Here is an 18,097-nt window from a genome sequence, read left to right as displayed (position 1 = left end):
CCCCCCCCCCGTCGCCTACACCATTCGCTCTGGCCCACTAGAGCAGACGTGAATTACAGTTACCGTGCTTTTGTGGAAAAGTTTGCTGATGGCCGACACTACCCTACAGATATCTTCCAGCCAGTGGAACGAAAGATTCCAGTCAGGCTTTTCTCTACTTCTTCCTTAAAATTTTTCTTCCCTTTTTATTATCGTACTTTCACCCTTTCTCCGGGTAAAAATAGTGGCTATCTACCTCGGTTGAGCCTTCGAACTTTTATTATCGTGTCAGAAGTTTTTTACAGCTTCGGAGGTGAAATTTCTTTGTCTCGGGCTAATGCGAGTGTCGGGTCAGTGTACAGATTTATGTCGCTCAGGTTTTTATAAGTTTATGATCAATTGCCAGTTCAGGTGTCACTACAGTTTTGAACGATATGGGAGTGAAAATATCACGGAGAACTAAAGTTGGAATTTGGAGAAGAACGAGAAATATTTTTCTGACATGAAGTCATTTTTTTTAGTTCCTGGGGAATTTTAATTCTGAAAAAATGATAAAATATGCTGTGATTAAAAGAAATAATTTATGATATTTATGAATTTATGAAAATTTGAATGATTACTTATGATTTTTGACTTCAGGGGATTTTTAACTTCAGAATTTGAAAATTTAAATTGATGATTACTAAAATAATTGAAAATTTAAGTGTGATATTAATTAAATAATAGCTTCAAAATTTATCGTTAATTATGATTCATGACTATGACTATCCCTGCTTATTGTACACATTTTTTCAATACTTTTGAAAAAAATAATTCCGTAGCTAAAAAATCAGAGGCCCTGGACTATTTTCAACATTTTAAGCCTCCGCGGAGCAAATGAACCATAAACAATTAATTTTTTTGCACTAATTATTCATTTCAGACATTTATAATCGATCTTCAATGTGTGAGAAATAGTAGTATCCCCTTAACTCGCACAATGTTTAAACTACATAATTCATTAATGCATTCTCCTTATTTAACAAGTACGCCGAGTTAACTTTCCAGTTGAATGAAGTTGGAGTAATTTACAACCTAGTTTACAGCTGTACTGAAACTGTGGTAAAGTCCCTGAGTATGTTTTACCACTCGAATTAGTTTAGCCTAGACGCAGCAAAAGTATTACCCAAGGAAATTGCACAGGAACTTTTGAAATGATTTTTAATGCCTTTTATGTCGTTTATTTATTCTACTTTTTATTTCACTCGGAACTCGGTGTCGAACCTTTGATGCTTTCCCCCACTCCATAGCCTTAAAATTGAGTGCGGAAGTTCCTTAAATCCCAGTTTTCTCCTGGATCCAATCCCGGAAGGATGCGACCTCAGTGTAGGCTCCGGGGTAGCCGGGCCTGGCGCATCCATTGCCCCACGAGACAATCCCAGCGAGACGACCTTCAATGGTCAGTGGACCACCTGAATCACCCTGGCAGGCGTCCTTCCCTCCGTTCGGGTAGGCAGCGCAGATCTGTCCGGCTGGCAGACCACCGAAGCTCCTGTAGGCTTCGTTGCAAGTTTCCTTGGAAATTATTGGGACACTGACTCGGTTGAGGACCGCGGCGGTTCCACCCCCCTCGATTGTCGCGCCCCATCCCGTGATCACTGCCTTAACGCCCTGTTCAGCTGGCTCTTGGAAGTTGAAGAGGTCAACTGCGCGACGCGTCTCGTCGAGTTGGAATGGGGTTCGGAGTTTTATGACGGCTACGTCGTTTATGGGAATGCCGTACATGTTGGTTGAGTATTTTTCATGCTGGATTATCTGGAGACATGGAAATTGGGGAATTGAGCTGGTTAAGGATATCCAAGGACATTGGCTATTTTTTATCCAGTGAAATGCGTTTCTACTTGTGTAGTCTGACATCAGAGGTTTCATTTGAGTCTCATTTTACCCTGAGTTTCTGGACATTTTAGAATATTTTATTATTTAAAGGTTGCAGGGCTGAACTTGAATTTCGGTACTGAACCGTTAGAAAATATTTTTTTAAAGTGAAAAATAAGTAGAAAGTTTATTGCTGGAGGAAGATTCATGAAATAATTAAAAAATTGCAATTTTTTAAAATTACGAGCATTTTTTATAAATAATTCATAAACAATCCATTTTTTACCATAAAAATCATTGCTCGGAATCGTAGCAAATTTATTCATTTTCAAAATTTTACCAGAAATAAATTTTATGCCTAAAAATGAGGCTTCTGAAAGTTTGAACAACTTCAAGTATTTATTTACAAATAACGAATGTTTAAAAAAATTATAATTCTGTGCAAAATGCAAGTTGATTGACAAATTGCATTGGTCTGTAACAAACTGTAAAAGATACAGGGATATCCTTAGATTGTTAAAGCAATTTGAGTGAATTTTCCAGGAAAAGACTTTGAATTCGATTTAAGGAGAAAAGTCAATGGCATTTTAAGTTTCTCTGAAAATCCAAGTGAAGTCCAAATTTTTTTGCGGAAAAACGACGAAAAGAAAATTCCACAATTTACATGATTTTTCAAGTGAAAAGGAATTTTCATTGCCAAATTCCCTTGAATTTTCAGGGAATCCTTTCAAATTCTGGGAATTCTAGGAATTTTGAAGGAAGATTTCCCTGAAATTTCCTCATTTTTCATTAATTTGTCCGGAATTTACATTTACTGAAATTTACAGTTCTCACGTATTTTTCCGTGAAATTATAAACTTTCAAAGACAAAAGTCCTTGAAATTTCAGTGTAAATGTTACTTGTCAGAAATTTCCAAGAATCTTACAAAAAATTTCACCAACTAGTTACCCAGGGAACAATTTGTACGGATGCCATCTCAAAGTCCCGAGCAAGACCGGTAGATATCCAGAAATTTACTGGTAAATTATTAGCTGGGTATTGAAATTCATCAACTACTTATTGAAATTCACCAAATAATTTTCTCCGAGTAAGAATTTCCAAAAATCGTGCGTGCAATTTACCTTTGAAACCCTGTGAAGAGATCCCCCGCTGGCCTTTCTCGCTGTCCCCGCCCGAATAGTCACTTGCCCAGTCGAATAAATAGCGCAATGACCAGCAGTTAATACCCACTCCTTACCAATGATAATACCACCGCAGAAACCAAACCCGTTAACCTGGAGGGATACTTGATGCGGCACCTCCTGGATTGTCGTTGGCTCACCCCCAACGATGCGTCCATTCGGAGTGAATGGATTGATACGACTGTACCACGGGCTTGCGTTTGCTGCAAATAGGATATCGCACACGTTGAATCAAGATTGGAACAAGGGGAATTGATGAATGAGTAATGAGACTGGCCAGTTGGATCGATAACATCATAGTATCTTGAAACAGGGCCAATCGGATTGATTGAACTTTTCAACCATTCGAAATTGGGAAACCGACTGAAAGAAACACAATTCGTGATTCAATTCGGAGAAGTGACGCAGTTCAAGTAGATTTCGGATTATACTGTCAAAATTGGGGGTTTTAGCAGGTCTTAATTTAAGACGTTAGACACATAAATGTGTTGGCTTCGTTTGGGTCTATGTTGGTAGCCAATGTTGGGCCAATGTTGGCGGTCAATATTGAGCCAACGTTGAATTTAACGAATTATTGAATTCAATTTAAAATCCATCGTCACTGAAATTACGTTCGGAAAAAAAATTACTAATTTATGATATTAGCAAAATATATTGACTACATTGTGACGAAAGCAATTTCTCGCTTGTTCCATCTTTAGACGTCTGAATGTCTTAATTTGAGACACTAAAAATGATCGAAATTTTGAGACAAAAGCGTCTTAAATAAGAGGACCGAAATGTCTTAATCTCAGGCCCTAGTTTTTCTAGCATTGACACCAGTTTTCATAAACAAATGTTTTTCAATACACAAAATCCGTCAGAAACTCGCATCGGTTGAATCATATTCTTCCTACTTGAACTGAATATAAACAATACTTGAATGAAGTCGCGACCTACTTGAAACGAAAATTTATTTTTCTTGATGCACTCACCGAAGCCGGTGACAACTAGAAAAGCCAACACCAAGAACTTGAACATCATTTCACTGGGTGGATCTCTTCACTGAATGATTTCACTCACTTTCCATTGACATTTATACGAAGAATCGCAGATTATATCACATTTTTTTCCACCTCATTTTCTTATCGATCATTTTATGCTGCATTTTCCATGCAATCTTCATTTTTTCCTTTCGTGAAATTCATACTTTGTGGCAGTATGAGAGATAATACCCTAGAAATCGCGCGATATCATCGCGGTTCATCGTGATAAACCGATCGATGTCAATTGCTCATATTTTGCGTCTTGAAAAATTGGATATCAAGATTCTATTGTTGAAAAGAAATGCACCAACTACCTACTTTAGTTCACAGCACGGTAACAATGAGCATTTCACACGAGTTGCATTGGATTTTCATGAGATTTGAATGAGGTTTTTTCATTCAAAAGATGAGGAATTTCATCTTCCTTAGTCTAACCCTTGCGACCCTCAACCTGAGGCTCGTGGCTCTCATTACACCCCTCGTGACCCTTAATTTGACCCATGTCACCCTTAACCTGACCCTCGTGACCCTTATGACCTTTAATCTGACACCTGTGACTCTGAAACTGACCCTCGTAACCCTTATTCTAATCCTCATAACTTATATTTTAACTCTTGTGACCATTATTATGATCCTTGTGACCCTTATCCTGACCCTCATGATTTTGAACTTCCTGACCGTTATTTTGACCCTCGTGACCCTTATTTTGCCCCTTGAGACCTTTAATTGCGGAATGTTAATCTCGAGGACCAAGTTTATATCACCAGAAGTCGATTTGGATTTTTATAATATAGAGAAACATTTCCAATGAAAAATGCCTTCACATTTTTTTGTAAAATAGATCATTAATATCGAGATGATTTTATATTTAACAGAAGAGAAAATCGAAAAATAGATTTTAGCCTTTGTTAATATTAAAAAATGAATAAAAAAAATAGGTAAGATGAAGAATTGCCAATTTACATGAATTTTCAAATGAAGAAAAAATTCAGTACCCTGAATTTTCATGATATTAATTTTCTCAGTGTAATTACCCTGAAATTGATATTTTCAATTAATTTTTTCATCAAATTGTAAACTATGAATGCCGAAATTCCTCAAAATTCAGCGGAACTTTCAGCCGACACAAATTTCCAAGAAGTGTGTCAAAAATTTCACACAGCATTATTAACCGTGTCTGTTTCACATCGATTGTTCATTATCTACTGAATGCGCAGTGTCCATTTCGCACACTTCTCATTTTTATTATCCATCAATTTAGCGGGTGAATTACTACCGATAATTGTCCAGAACTCTCTCGTGAATTTCGCTTGCACGATTCGGTAGAAACAACGATTATTGCTATGTAAATGCAGACTTCAGAGGGTCCATTGGACATTCCAGGAATGCCCCTGTCTGTAAACAATACAGGAGAGTTTATTTTCCGCTAATGACTTTGTGAGCCTGATCGTTCGATTTTTTTAGGCCAATTACACGAAAAAAAATATACTTGAATGGAGTATACTTCATACTAGAATGAAGTACATGTATAAATGTGATTCAAGAATGAAATATAATTGATTTAAATGTATTTTATACTTGAATGGCGGATGGGTATTTCAATTCGAGGATGATTATTTATATTAGTATCAGCCCGGGTTGTACCAAGCGCTGTCAAGTGTAATGTAAGGGTCGGACACTAAAGAGGGTCGGAGTAGTAGAGTCCAAGACTGAGGGCCTGAATATAAAGGTGAAGGAATGAGGGTCAGAATGTTAGGGTTAAAAAACCCACTTGTTTTACTTTTATATTCTAACCCTAATCTTTTGACCCTAATATTCGGACCCTCATTTTTTAACCTCCACTTTTTGACCCTTATATTCAGATACTCTTTACTTTTCTCCCAGAAAATATTCTTCTTATGAGACAAAACAAGGGACAGAAATTTTTCGACTATTTACTAAATGACGGAAGAGAAATTAATTCTTAAATAAAATCATTACAATAACTTCCTCCCTTCGGGTCGGGAAGTTAATAATAATGACGATATGATAGGAATTTCGTAACTTAGGGACTCTATAATTTTTTAAAAACTTCCAATCATGCAGATGTCACATTTCAGTAGTTTTACATAATTTATTTGTAATAATGTGATGAAAGGTTGTTTACAGTCTTCATTAGATTCGAGGTAGAGGTAACACTTGAAATAGCGAACATTGATGCTGGAAATGGTGGGAAGTGTGCTATGATGTTACTGATGAGTTGTCGTCTTCTCCCTCAGGCTTCTTAAAGGATGGGCCCTGCACCTCGTGGAATACGCTGCTTACGTCGCGAACCAGCCGTAGAGAGATAGATGCTGCTGTTGGAGAGCATTTCTCAAATAGATTTTGATAATTATTTGTATTATTTTTTTATTAAATTTTTCAATTGAGAAGCTTGACACTTTTGGGACAAGATTTTCTTTCTCAATTGAAAAATCCATGCTTTTAATTCAAGAGCTTCAGGTAGATATTTTTTTTTAATTGGATGAATTTATTTTGGAAGCCAGATTTTCTGAATTCTTGATTAAAATTTCAATTTTTTTCTTCATTCACGAATGAATTTCTTCACGTGCAGAATAAATATTATAAATGCAAGAATTTGAGGAGCTATTCTCGAATTGGGATTATTAAAATTCAAGGATTCAAGAATTTTATTCAAGAATCAAATATTTCAATTGAAGAATTTTAAGGATAAATTCCTGAATCAATCATTTTTATTCCTCAATCAAGAATATTCATTCAATTTTTATCAAAATTACATTGAAAAAAAATTACAATTATGTTGAAATACAAAATGATTCTGCTATTATGACCTTGAATAAACACCATCATTTCTCAATTTTTTTCAAATTTGACATTTTCTCATGTAAAATAATTTGAAATAATGTTAAATGTTAATAATTGTCAGTGGAGTTCATATGTAGTATAATCATCCCATAATTCAACGTAATTGTAATATTTGGACGTGGACCTGAACGACCTAGGACTGACTGACCGAGAGAAATAGGCTCTTAAAAATATAAATTCTTCACTGTCAACAATTTCTTAAAATTTCAGTCACAGCGTCATCTGAATTTTCGATGTTGTGAGGTTGAATTCAATTTCAAATGAGAGCGTTCACCAAATTTCTCATTAATCTTGAAAATTCAAGAAACTGGGGTTTTTCATGTTAAATAATCATTGATTTTTCAATGAAAACTTGGATTTCTAAACTCATCGTGAATAGATTGAGAATTCAGAATAGTTGTTGCCTGAATTTTCGAAATTTTCAATGTTTTTCAGTGCCGTATGGCCCGGAAAATCGAGAATTGCTTGAATATTCAAGAAATTAACTGATTCGTCAATGAAGAAATATACATAAATTTCATTTAACTGTGTCGTTGTTGAAAATTTTGAGCTTTTACACTTGAAATTTCAAGAGTAATTTTCTAAGTGTTCTCCCGAGAAAATAATTTCCTGGCAAAAGTAATTATTTTCTCAGTGCAGTATTCGTTCTTGGAGAATATTCCAAGTGGAAATTTTATCGTAAGGAATTTGCATTCAAATGGAATGCTCTGGAACTTACCTAGCGCAAGGCCAGCCCCACCGAGGGTCACTGTCATCACGACAGGCCAAAACATCGATGACTTCATGGCTAAATCCTCTCCCCGATATTCGTGGATTATTAGCAAAAATAAAATGCAGTTGATGAACTCAAGGATGTCTTTATCAGCTTTGATAATTATTTCGTACCCAAAACGTTCGCTACTTTTTCGCTTTGAATGAAGGAAACTTGTCCAGTGAGGACACGATCCGAGATGCGCGACGTTTGTGCGACGAAACGGCTGTTGTGCGTAATACGTCGAGTTAGTGGGGACCCGGCACCACGCAGCTTCGGACGTACGGCATCTATATATCACTCTTTCTTTTGGTCGTACGAGCCGGCGCATATCATCGAGTAGAGAATACGGGGAACGTGGAATTAAAATGGAATTAAATGAGGAATAGGGAAACAGGAACATTCGTGGCTTGAACGCGATTTAATTAATCCAATTTGCGCGCTGGTCCCAACATTTTTCGTATTTCGGCGGGATCACGTCAACCAAACGCAACACATCGTTAGAATTTTTTTGAATATTTAAAATACATAATCTTGTTTATTTATGAAGAGAGTGAAATTTTTTACAGGGGATTCTTTTCGACTTTTTGATAATGAGGGGAGATTTTCCGCGTTTTTTTTGCTAAACAGGGTTTTTTAGATTTGGTTCTAGAAAAATTGAAATTTTTCACGATTAAGAAAAGAAACACGAGAATTTTCTTGACTTTTCCTAGAGATCGGGGTAAGAATTTTTTTTTCTTCATTCAATTAATTAAAAATCTATCACCTATTTTCTTGCCGGAATTTTTTCGTTTTTTTAACCCCTCATGTACGCGGGCGATGCATGGTATCGACCCATGCGAATGTGAACGCTTGTTTTCAAAATTGATTATTTCCAAATCTATGAAGAATAACTTGATCCGACAAACAAAATTGAAAACCCGAATACTGTAGCTTCAATTAGATACCAGTTTCATAATTTTGCATTCATTAGAAATAATCGAATGTGAGCCGTTTTAAGCAACACTACGCTTGGTAACAGAAGTGCCCCGTCCGTCAGGGGTTAATAATAAATACAATTTTTCTCAATTTTTTTTTAAACTGGATTTTTTAGATTTTTTTTTTAGAAAAAGTGAAATTTTTCTCAAACATAAAAAACATGGGAATTTTTGTCGATTTTTTTTGTGATTGGAGTAATATAATTCTCTAAAATGAGGAAAAAAATGAATTCTGCCATTAAAATTTGATTGAGACCAGAATTCGTAATGCGACGTTGAAAATCCTATGGGCATTAGGTTGTCTCGACCAAATTTGGTTGGCAAAATGGACAATAGCAAAATATTAGTATTTTCTCAGTGATGACAATAGCAAAATATTTTGAAGAGTGATCTCTCAATTTCGTTCGTACTACTTGTTGCTTTGGGCCCGGTATCCCCTCCAGAACTAACAAAATCAATATTCTAACACCTGCGCGATTAGATGATTCAATAGTGACAAATTTGAAATGTATTTCACCCTTTCATTCAAGTAAATTGGGCTTCTTTAGGCTCTTATCATTTTCCTGTTACAAAATAATAATTCAATAATTCAGAAATGAGGAAATTATCGATGTTTTTCGTACCTACTTTCCTGTAAAGCGACAAAGACACGAATAAAATGTGTGATATTCTGTCAATTTGACGTGGAGGGATGAAGAATCAGCGATTAAATTTTAAATTTCTTGATTTATTAATTGAGATCATTAAATAACATTGGCTCAGAGTATTACATGTCCTTGAAAAATTAATTCCATGATCCCTTATTATGATATTGATTGATAATTGGGTACCCCCTCAGTCGTAGAAAATGAAATAACTTGTATAATCCATTTACGTAGAAAGTATGATATTTTTTATTTCGTTGATAATCTTGTTTCAAACCACTAGGATTGCCCTTCATAAATATTATCGATCGTTATGAGTCAGTTCCGTCCGGTTTCTTCCGAAACTGGACTTGAGTATTGTTGAACTCTGTGGTGACATGGCGGCAGATGTCCGAAGAGGCAGAATATGCTGTTGAAGAACAAATTATTAATTAAAGCGTGGAATACTAGTTAGTATCCAAGAAATTTTGATTTTCAATTGATTAAATAAAAGGTTTTTTCGGGTTTGCGGTCCACAAATCCAAATTTAAATAGTTATAATTGATAAAATTTCAGTCGGCGTTTCGTTTCCACTTCAGCAACCATCATCAATCCTAAAGTAGGACAAAAACTTGAAACAATCTAAATCTAGATTACTTGACCGCAAAACCAGAAAACCCCTGCCTTTGCACTAATTAGTATTTCTGAAGGAAGATAATCGTCAATAGATCGGCGTGATCCAATAATTATCAAGATCCTGTTACCTAGAGACGCGGCTGCCAGGCCAAGCGTTGCTGCAACGAACTTAAACCACATCCTCAGTTCAGCCCTGCCAAATCCTTCTTGTTCGTCACTTTCTATTTTGACACTGACAATTCGTCTTGCGGCCGTCTGCCGAACCTACACTGCCACCACTCCCTGATATCATCCCCTTGAGCAGCTCCACAGCACCCCACTCTTCGCCATTTTGTGATAATATGCGTGCGCACTTAAGCTTTCCTTATGGCGCACTGATACATTGAGGGTCTCCCTACTCCTCTGACACCGACACGATTCGTGACTAACGCTATTCGGTGGTTTAACGCATGATTTATATCGCTTCGGCGACATTGAGGGCAATCAAGGACTTTATCGGCTCTGACAAATATTGCGGATACGTGGAGTTTGTCACTCCTCTCTTTTTTGATTGAATTTCTGGCCAGAAAGCATTTATCTGATTTTATGAAGAAGAATTTGAGGGCTTTATCGTTATCGGGGAGTTGAAAAAGTAAATGAAATCGGTGGAATCGAAACAGTGAATGTTATGGTTATGTAGATAATTTTATTGATTCCTACGTCGTATGATATTATACAATGAAATGAGGAATGAATGAAGACAACATTATAATCAAACACCGGAGTTCCGTTTGATCCACCGTCGATAGAAAGCAATTTCGGTGTAGACTCCGGGATATTCCGGTTCAGCGCATCCCGTTCCCCAGGAGACAATTCCAGCGAGACGTCCATCGATGGCAAGTGGACCACCAGAGTCACCCCCGCAAGCGTCTTTTCCGCCTTCTGGGTAGCCAGCGCAGATCTGGCCCCTAGGAACGCGACTAAAATTAACGTAGCATGTGGACTTTGGAGTGATTGGCACTTGCGCGAGTTGAAGAATGTTTATCTCGTCTTTTTCAGGGATCTTATCACCCATCTCACCCCATCCGGTGATGACACCCATGGAACCGACGATTGCCTCTTCTCCTTGCTTATAAAGATCAATGGCTTGCACATTCTTGTTGAAGACGAAGGGCGTCTTGACGCGGACTAGAGCGATATCATTTCTGGGGAGGACCCCGAACTCCAATATATACTGTTCGTGGACCTTGTACTCAGCTACTGCACGGACTGAACCACCTTCAGTGCAGTCATTGGTACCAACGCGAATGGTGTAGTTTTTCGCGGGATTGTCCATGCAGTGGCCAGCAGTGATAACCCACTCTTCAGAGATAATGCTACCTCCGCACAGGTGCTCGTCTGCGATTTGAATGCTAACTTGGTACGGAACTTTGTCGATTGGCGTAGCTTCACCACCAACGATGCGACTATCGGCATTGGAGCGGGCGAAGGGATGTGCTAAAACGATGAGAGATCATCAGAATTTTAGTTATCTCAATTAGCATCCAATTGGATGGTTAGTTCACGAGTCTTACCAGTTGTGACAGCGAGTGCACTCGCCAATACGATGAGTTTCAACATTGCGATGGACTTTTAATTGCCAACTGATGACTGAACACATATTTCTCCGGCTTATATACTCCACTGATAATCATCGATACACATAATTCGTCGTCCTATCAGATTGCAAGAACAAATTCTACAGTATTTCTGAACCATTTGGAAAAACCAGAAGCGATCGAGATTTTTATCAGCCGCTCACCACTCGAGGAGACAATTTCAATCAATTCAAGAGTGTTGCAATGAAATCCTCAATAACATTTGGTTTTATTCCATCATTCCATTTTGTCTTGATACTCACATCGAGGAGAAATTCAGTACGATTCAAGTGGATGCAGAAAAGAACGCACCGGAATTAACTCAAACTCAGTCGTAATGGATTTATTGAAAAAGCATAATTGATATTCATAACATAATACTCAACGGTATCAAGTATGGTATGGTATGATGACAGGTACACTTGGTATAGCAGAGATTTTTTTATCAAAATCCTTAAACATTAGAATTGTGCCTGATCCAGGCACGGTATGAAGCCACTTCCGTATAGACACCAGGATTTCCAGGTTGCGCACAGCCATATCCCCAGGAAACGACACCAGCAAGTTGTCCATTGACAGTCATGGGGCCTCCGGAATCACCTTGGCAAGAGTCTTTACCTCCCTCTGGGTAAGCAGCACAGATTTCTCCGTCAGGAATGCCTCCGCTGTCGCCGTACTGTTGGTAGCAATTTTCCTTGGAGATGACTGGCACCTGAACAGTCTGAAGGACATTGGGCATTCCGAAGGAAGTTTGTCCCCATCCAGTGATGGTGGCCATTGCCCCAGCGGGTGATACTTGTCCCATTCCATGTAGCTTAATTGCCCGACGAGTCTTGTTGAAGATGAATGGGTCAGTGACGCGCATAAGAGCTATGTCATTTACTGGGTGATTGTACTTGTCAACACCGTATCCACTGTGGCGGATGATCTCCACGACCTGGTGGACTGAACCACCTTTTCTGTGATGGGAGCTGCCAGCACGAATAGAGTATCTTCCTGGAGAATAACTAGCGCAGTGTCCTGCGGTCAAAATCCAGGAATCGGAGATGATACTGCCGCCACAGTAATGACGCTCGGAGATCTGCAAGCTGACTTGGTGAGGAGCTCCCTCAATCGTCGTGTCCTCGCCACCGATGATGCGGCCATCCGAGTTGTCTCGAGGCTCCAACCTCAGAGGATCGGCTGAATTCGAAAGTAGACATTTCAGTTACAAAATTCAGCTAGTGAAATTTGAAAGTTGCTCCTCTACTGCGGTTTTACCGAATCAATTGGAAATGTTTTACTCACCGACAACCACTGCCAAAATGGCTGTTAGGGCGAACAACCTGAACATGTTGATGTTTGTACTCGGAATGATGCTAGACCCTTACTAATGCGCCTTATATATCCGTTAAAATTGTGATCGATTGTCATCGGTATTTCATATTCAGATCTTATCGAGATTCCGAACTAATTAATCCAACTATCAGCTTGACTATTTCCAGCACTGATTTATCGAGATCTTAAGGTGACCAGATAACTCGCTCTTATCGAGTGTCGACGTAATGACGAGGGTTAATCCTATGACTAGTCCGATCGAGAATTGGGTTATCGTGCACTTTACATTGTACAAGAATTATTTCCTTCTCATCGGTTGAGGAAGTAGGGGTAATTGTACGAATCAATTGAAGCATTACGTAACGCGAACAATTCAATTGCATAATTTGTGGACAAATCCATATCTGTCAATATTATTGTTGATGATACAAATGGCTATTGTGATTCTACGAAGCATTGATGTGGATAATTATTCAATTCCGAAACGTAGATTGTATCTGAGATAAACGTCTGGGCTTCTTGACTCGATGAAATCAGTCCGAAATCCGCGTTATCTGGACTATTTGACGAATGGATTCTCCAATTTCTCATCCTCGCAGATATCGCACGGATTTGAGGTCGATTGACATTGAATGGCATTGATATTCTCATTGTGTCCATGAATGAAACACGTGGACAGTCGAGTGATAGCCTCACTATAGGTGTCATCAGATCACCAAACTCCCAGACTTTGGACGTGAGATTGACAGGGACCATCAATTGATTTTATCAGATCTGTGATAAATTCAAGATTTCATTCGTTTCAATATAACGATTCAAAAGAGATTTGAAAATCCCGAAGAATGCATTACCTCCAATTAATGCCCTATTTCAATAAATTAAAAATTTCAGAAAGTCTAATAATCACATGGAAATTCAAAATAATATTTCTTTAACATCTCCCTGTATTTCATCACAACAATTACATCGAAGAGAAATTAATTAGAATGGATTAAACCCCAGTAATAGACTTGATCCAAAAGCGATAGGCAGCGATTTCGGTGTAAACTCCAGGATTTCCTGCGACAGCACAGCCATATCCCCACGAAACAATTCCAGCAAGACGTCCGCCAATAGTCAATGGACCTCCGGAGTCACCTTGGCAGGAGTCTTTGCCTCCTTGAGGGTAGGCAGCGCAGATTTGTCCATCAGGAATACCACCATATCCCTGATAACTCTCGTCGCAAGCAGTTTTGGAAACGATGGGAATAGTCACAAGCTGAAGAATCTTAGCCGTTCCGTTCTCAGTCCGACCCCAACCGGTGATGGTGCTCGTGGCATTGGCAGGAGCTGGCTCCCCAAGGCCAAACAGCTTCACTGACTGGTGGTTGCTGTTGAAGACGAATGGCGGAGACACTCGGACCAGCGCAATGTCGTAAACTGGAATCCCAGCATCAGTTATATTGTAAGCCTGGTGTCTCACAATTCGGGTTGCGTTATGTCTCGTTCCATTTCTATTGTGGAATGAAGAACCAGCATGGACAGAGTAGTAAGCTGCCGAGCCACCGACGCAGTGGCCAGCTGTCACTACCCAGTCCTTCGAGATGATGCTGCCACCGCAGTTGTGAGTGTTGGTGTACTGAAGACTGATCTGGTACGGAACTTCCTCGATTGTTGCATTCCTACCACCGATGATCCGATTGCCCGAGCCCACTGCCTTTTCAAAGAATGTCGATGGCAGGGCATCGCCTGGAATCAGATCAACACGATTGTTCAGCAGGATTTACAATGGAGATTTGGACACAGCGAATCGAAGATTATAATTACCAGCTGCTACTGCTGATACCGCAATCAAGATAACGAGCTTCATACTGGGTTTGCAGTGAAATGGGTTATCCAGAACTGAGAGCATTGTGCAACTGCCTTGCCTTTTTGAGGGAAACGGAATGAGATGGACTCGAGTACTATCTGCATTTTTTAATGACTTTCTTTATTTCTTATATTGATATCAATAGTAATCTTATCATAGTGGGTATTGCAGATCATTCAGAGATGATTAGATTTTTGCAGAAAGGAGCGGGAAATCAGAGGCCGAAGGAATGAACTACTTCAACTTCATTTTAGAGCATTTATTTTCGTAGAAAAGGATGGATATTCATAGCCTGATGATAGTGATGGTTGAGTATGATCACAGGTATATAATAGAGTAGAGATTTCATGATCGAAGTATTCAAACATCGGCATTTGCCCTGATCCAGGCACGGTATGCAGCGACCTCTGCGTAGACACCGGGATATCCAGGTTCTGCGCAGTCGTACCCCCAGGAGATGATACCAGCAAGACGTCCATTGATGGTCAATGGGCCTCCGGAGTCACCATGGCAGGCATCTTTACCGCCCTCTGGGTAAGCAGCGCAGATTTCTCCGTCGTAAATGCCTTCTAGCTTAGCGTATTGTTGGTAGCAGTCCTCCTTGGAGATGATTGGCACCTGGACAGTCTCAAGGACTACGGGCTCTCCTTTGGTAGTGGATCCCCACCCAGTGATGGTGGCCATTACTCCTGCGGGCGACACATCATCCATTCCAGGCAGCTCAATAGCGCGACGAGTCTCGTCGAAGACGAATGGCTCAGCGACGCGGACAAGAGCAATGTCCTTTATTGGGCGATGGTACTTGTCAGAAGCATAGCCGCTGTGGCGGATGATCTCCACGACCTGGTGGATTGAACCACCTTGTGTGTGACCGGAACTGCCAGCACGGACAGAGAATACCTCTGGAGAATGATCAACACAGTGACCAGCAGTCAAAATCCAGGTATCGGAGATAATGCTACCACCGCACCAATGGTCCTCGTAGAGCTGCAAGCTGACTTGGTGAGGAGCTTCCTCAATCGTCGTTTCCTCGCCACCGATGATGCGGCTATCAGAGTTGGCGCGGGGCTCCGACCTCAGAGGATCGGCTGAATTCGAAAGCAGACATTTCAGTGACAAAATTCAGCTAGTGAAATTTGAAAATTGCTCCTCTACTGCGGTTTTATCGAATCAATTAGAAAAGTTTTACTCACTGGCAACCACTGCCAAAATGGCTGTTAGGGCGAACAACCTGAACATGTTGATGTTTGTACCTGGAATGATGCTAGACACTTGCTAAATCGCCTTATATATCCGTTAAAGTATTGGCCGATTGCCATTGGTGTTTCATATTCGCATCTTATCGAAATTGCGAAGTAATTAATCCAGCTACCTGCTGGGCTATTTCTAACTCTGATTTATCGAGATCTTAAGGTGACCAGATAACCCGCTCTTATCGAGTGTCAACGTAACGACGTTGGTTAATCCTAGGAGTAGTGCGATCGGGAATTGGGCTGTCGTGCACTTTACGTTGTACGAGAATTATTTCCTTCTCATCGATTGAGGAAGTAGAGATAATTGAATGCGAATCAATTGAATTATAACGTAACACGAACAAGTCAATTGCATAATTCGCGGACAAATCCATATCTGTCAATATTATTGTTGATGATACAAATTTCAATTGTGATTCTACGGAGCACTGATTTTGATAATCATTCAATTTCGAAACGTAGATTGTGGCTGAGATAAACGTCTGGGGTTCTTGACTCGATGAAATTAGTGCGCAATCTGCTTATCTGAACTATTTGACAAACGGATCCTTCAATTACTCTTCCTCGCAGATATCGCATGGAGTTGAGGTCGATTGACGTTGAACGACGGTGATATTCTAATTGTCTTCGTGAATGAAACACGTGGACACTCGAGTGACAGCCTCGACCCCGTGTAATCGAGTTACTAAACCGTCAGGGTTTGGAAGTGAGATTGACAGGGATCATCAATCCATCATAATTATCATGACAATTATCATGCATTCAACTTTTTAATGTATTCTTTCTATGGTATAAACCTATGGAGTTCTCTCAGATCAAATGATTGTCGTACAATAGATTATATTTTTCCCTGCCAACAGTTTGAATTCTTCTAGGGATATTTCTGATGATAACGACAAAAATTTAATTTTCTTCCATTAAGTTGGGTAATTTCCCTCAAGTAAATCTGCTTCACTCCATAGAGCATATAGTTTTTGGGCAGAGCAAATTTTTTTTCTCAGTGCTATCAAGATTTTCACACAGCTCAGCTGGATTTCAACTTTTCGTTAACTTCCGAAAGGGAAGATGGTTTTTATGTGTTGAAATAGTCCGTGGAGAATCGCCCCGAAGTAACCCAGTTATTCTTTTTCACTTTTTCATTTTTTCCTCTTCCTTCTTCACCAGAAAGTTGAGTTTTTCAGCGCGACTGGAGGGTGAGAGGCGAAAAAAAATGTTGGAGTTGTATGCCAGTCTGTAGCGGCCCAGGTCCCCCCTGGGGCCCTGGGATTCTATGTATCGAATGTCCAACTTTTGTGTTGCATATATACATGACGTACTTTTACTCCACTTGGTAGTGACTGCAAACCGCGCGTGACCCATGACCGGCGTAAATAGAGGCAGGACATTCAACCCCCCCCCCCCCCCCCCCCNAAATCCGACGAGCCGTAACTCAACGTGACACTTGGAATTAACGTTGAACTTAAAGTTAACATATTTTTTGCGGTTCTCCGGGTGAAATACGTGTTCATTAAAAATGTTTCGGGATATACATTCAGGGGAGTGATGAAGGTTTATTGTAAAAGATGGGACGAGATGTACTGGGATAAATCCTATTTGCACCCGCAAAGTTACGTCCTCATCTCGAATTTCGAGTAAGACGGAAATTTCATAACTTAATTGAATTTTCAATAGAACATGAATGATCAGGAACAAAATAACATGAATTTTCAACTTTTCCTTGAATTTTCCAGACTTTTCAGAATTTTCACGGAATGATTGAACTGAAAAATCAAGTATTTAATTGATTTTCAGATCATTCGAACAGAAAAACAGCGGAATACTTGATTTTTCGATGACAAGATCTTCCTAAATTTCAGTGGAAATTGAACATGATTTCCGGGATTTGACACGGAAAATTCAAACAAAATTTTTTAACAGTGTATTGCTAATTTATTAACAAAAATAACTATACTATAGGCACCGAGGGCTGTGGCTGTGTGGTTCGAGTGTGGGATTGGCATGCGATAGACCCGGGTTCAATTCCCGGCTGCACTGATAATAATTCATTTATTCCAAACGAGATTTGTTAACTATTAAAGACTGGTAGAGTTGAATATGACCAAATGAATATTTGTTAATAGTTAACGAATGGTTCACTTGAATGGCGAAAGTCAAGTCAAACAAGGCTTCT

At 39.3% G+C, this 18,097-nt stretch overlaps 3 protein-coding genes across 5 annotated transcripts in view; 1 reads left to right on the top strand and 2 right to left on the bottom strand.

The window, feature by feature from the left end:
* Positions 1-18,097, top strand: part of LOC107040633 (glutamate-gated chloride channel) — a 97,443-nt gene that overhangs the window by 13,624 nt on the left and 65,722 nt on the right. The gene's annotated exons all lie outside the window — the stretch shown is intronic.
* Positions 1,294-15,913, bottom strand: LOC107040583 (transmembrane protease serine 9-like). The gene is made up of 12 exons (XM_015260719.1): positions 15,868-15,913; positions 15,041-15,762; positions 14,651-14,675; positions 13,836-14,553; positions 13,677-13,690; positions 11,969-12,690; positions 11,446-11,500; positions 10,652-11,368; positions 5,357-5,435; positions 3,990-4,054; positions 2,956-3,218; positions 1,294-1,773 (listed from the first exon to the last, which is right to left on the bottom strand). The coding sequence occupies exons 1-12, from the start codon at positions 15,911-15,913 to the stop codon at positions 1,294-1,296; spliced, it is 3,906 nt and encodes a 1,301-aa protein (XP_015116205.1).
* On the bottom strand, positions 13,752-14,733 carry LOC107040635 (trypsin delta/gamma-like protein CG30031). Its single transcript, XM_015260784.2, has 2 exons — positions 14,632-14,733; positions 13,752-14,553 (listed from the first exon to the last, which is right to left on the bottom strand). Exons 1-2 carry the CDS (start codon positions 14,714-14,716, stop codon positions 13,817-13,819), a joined length of 822 nt encoding a protein of 273 aa, XP_015116270.1. The 5' UTR covers positions 14,717-14,733; the 3' UTR covers positions 13,752-13,816.

The sequence above is a fragment of the Diachasma alloeum genome, unplaced genomic scaffold (genome assembly GCF_001412515.2).
Source record: "Diachasma alloeum isolate Michigan unplaced genomic scaffold, Dall2.0 Dall_scaffold_00339, whole genome shotgun sequence".
Classification (NCBI taxonomy): domain Eukaryota; kingdom Metazoa; phylum Arthropoda; class Insecta; order Hymenoptera; family Braconidae; genus Diachasma; species Diachasma alloeum.
This window is presented reverse-complemented; position numbering and strand designations above follow the sequence as displayed.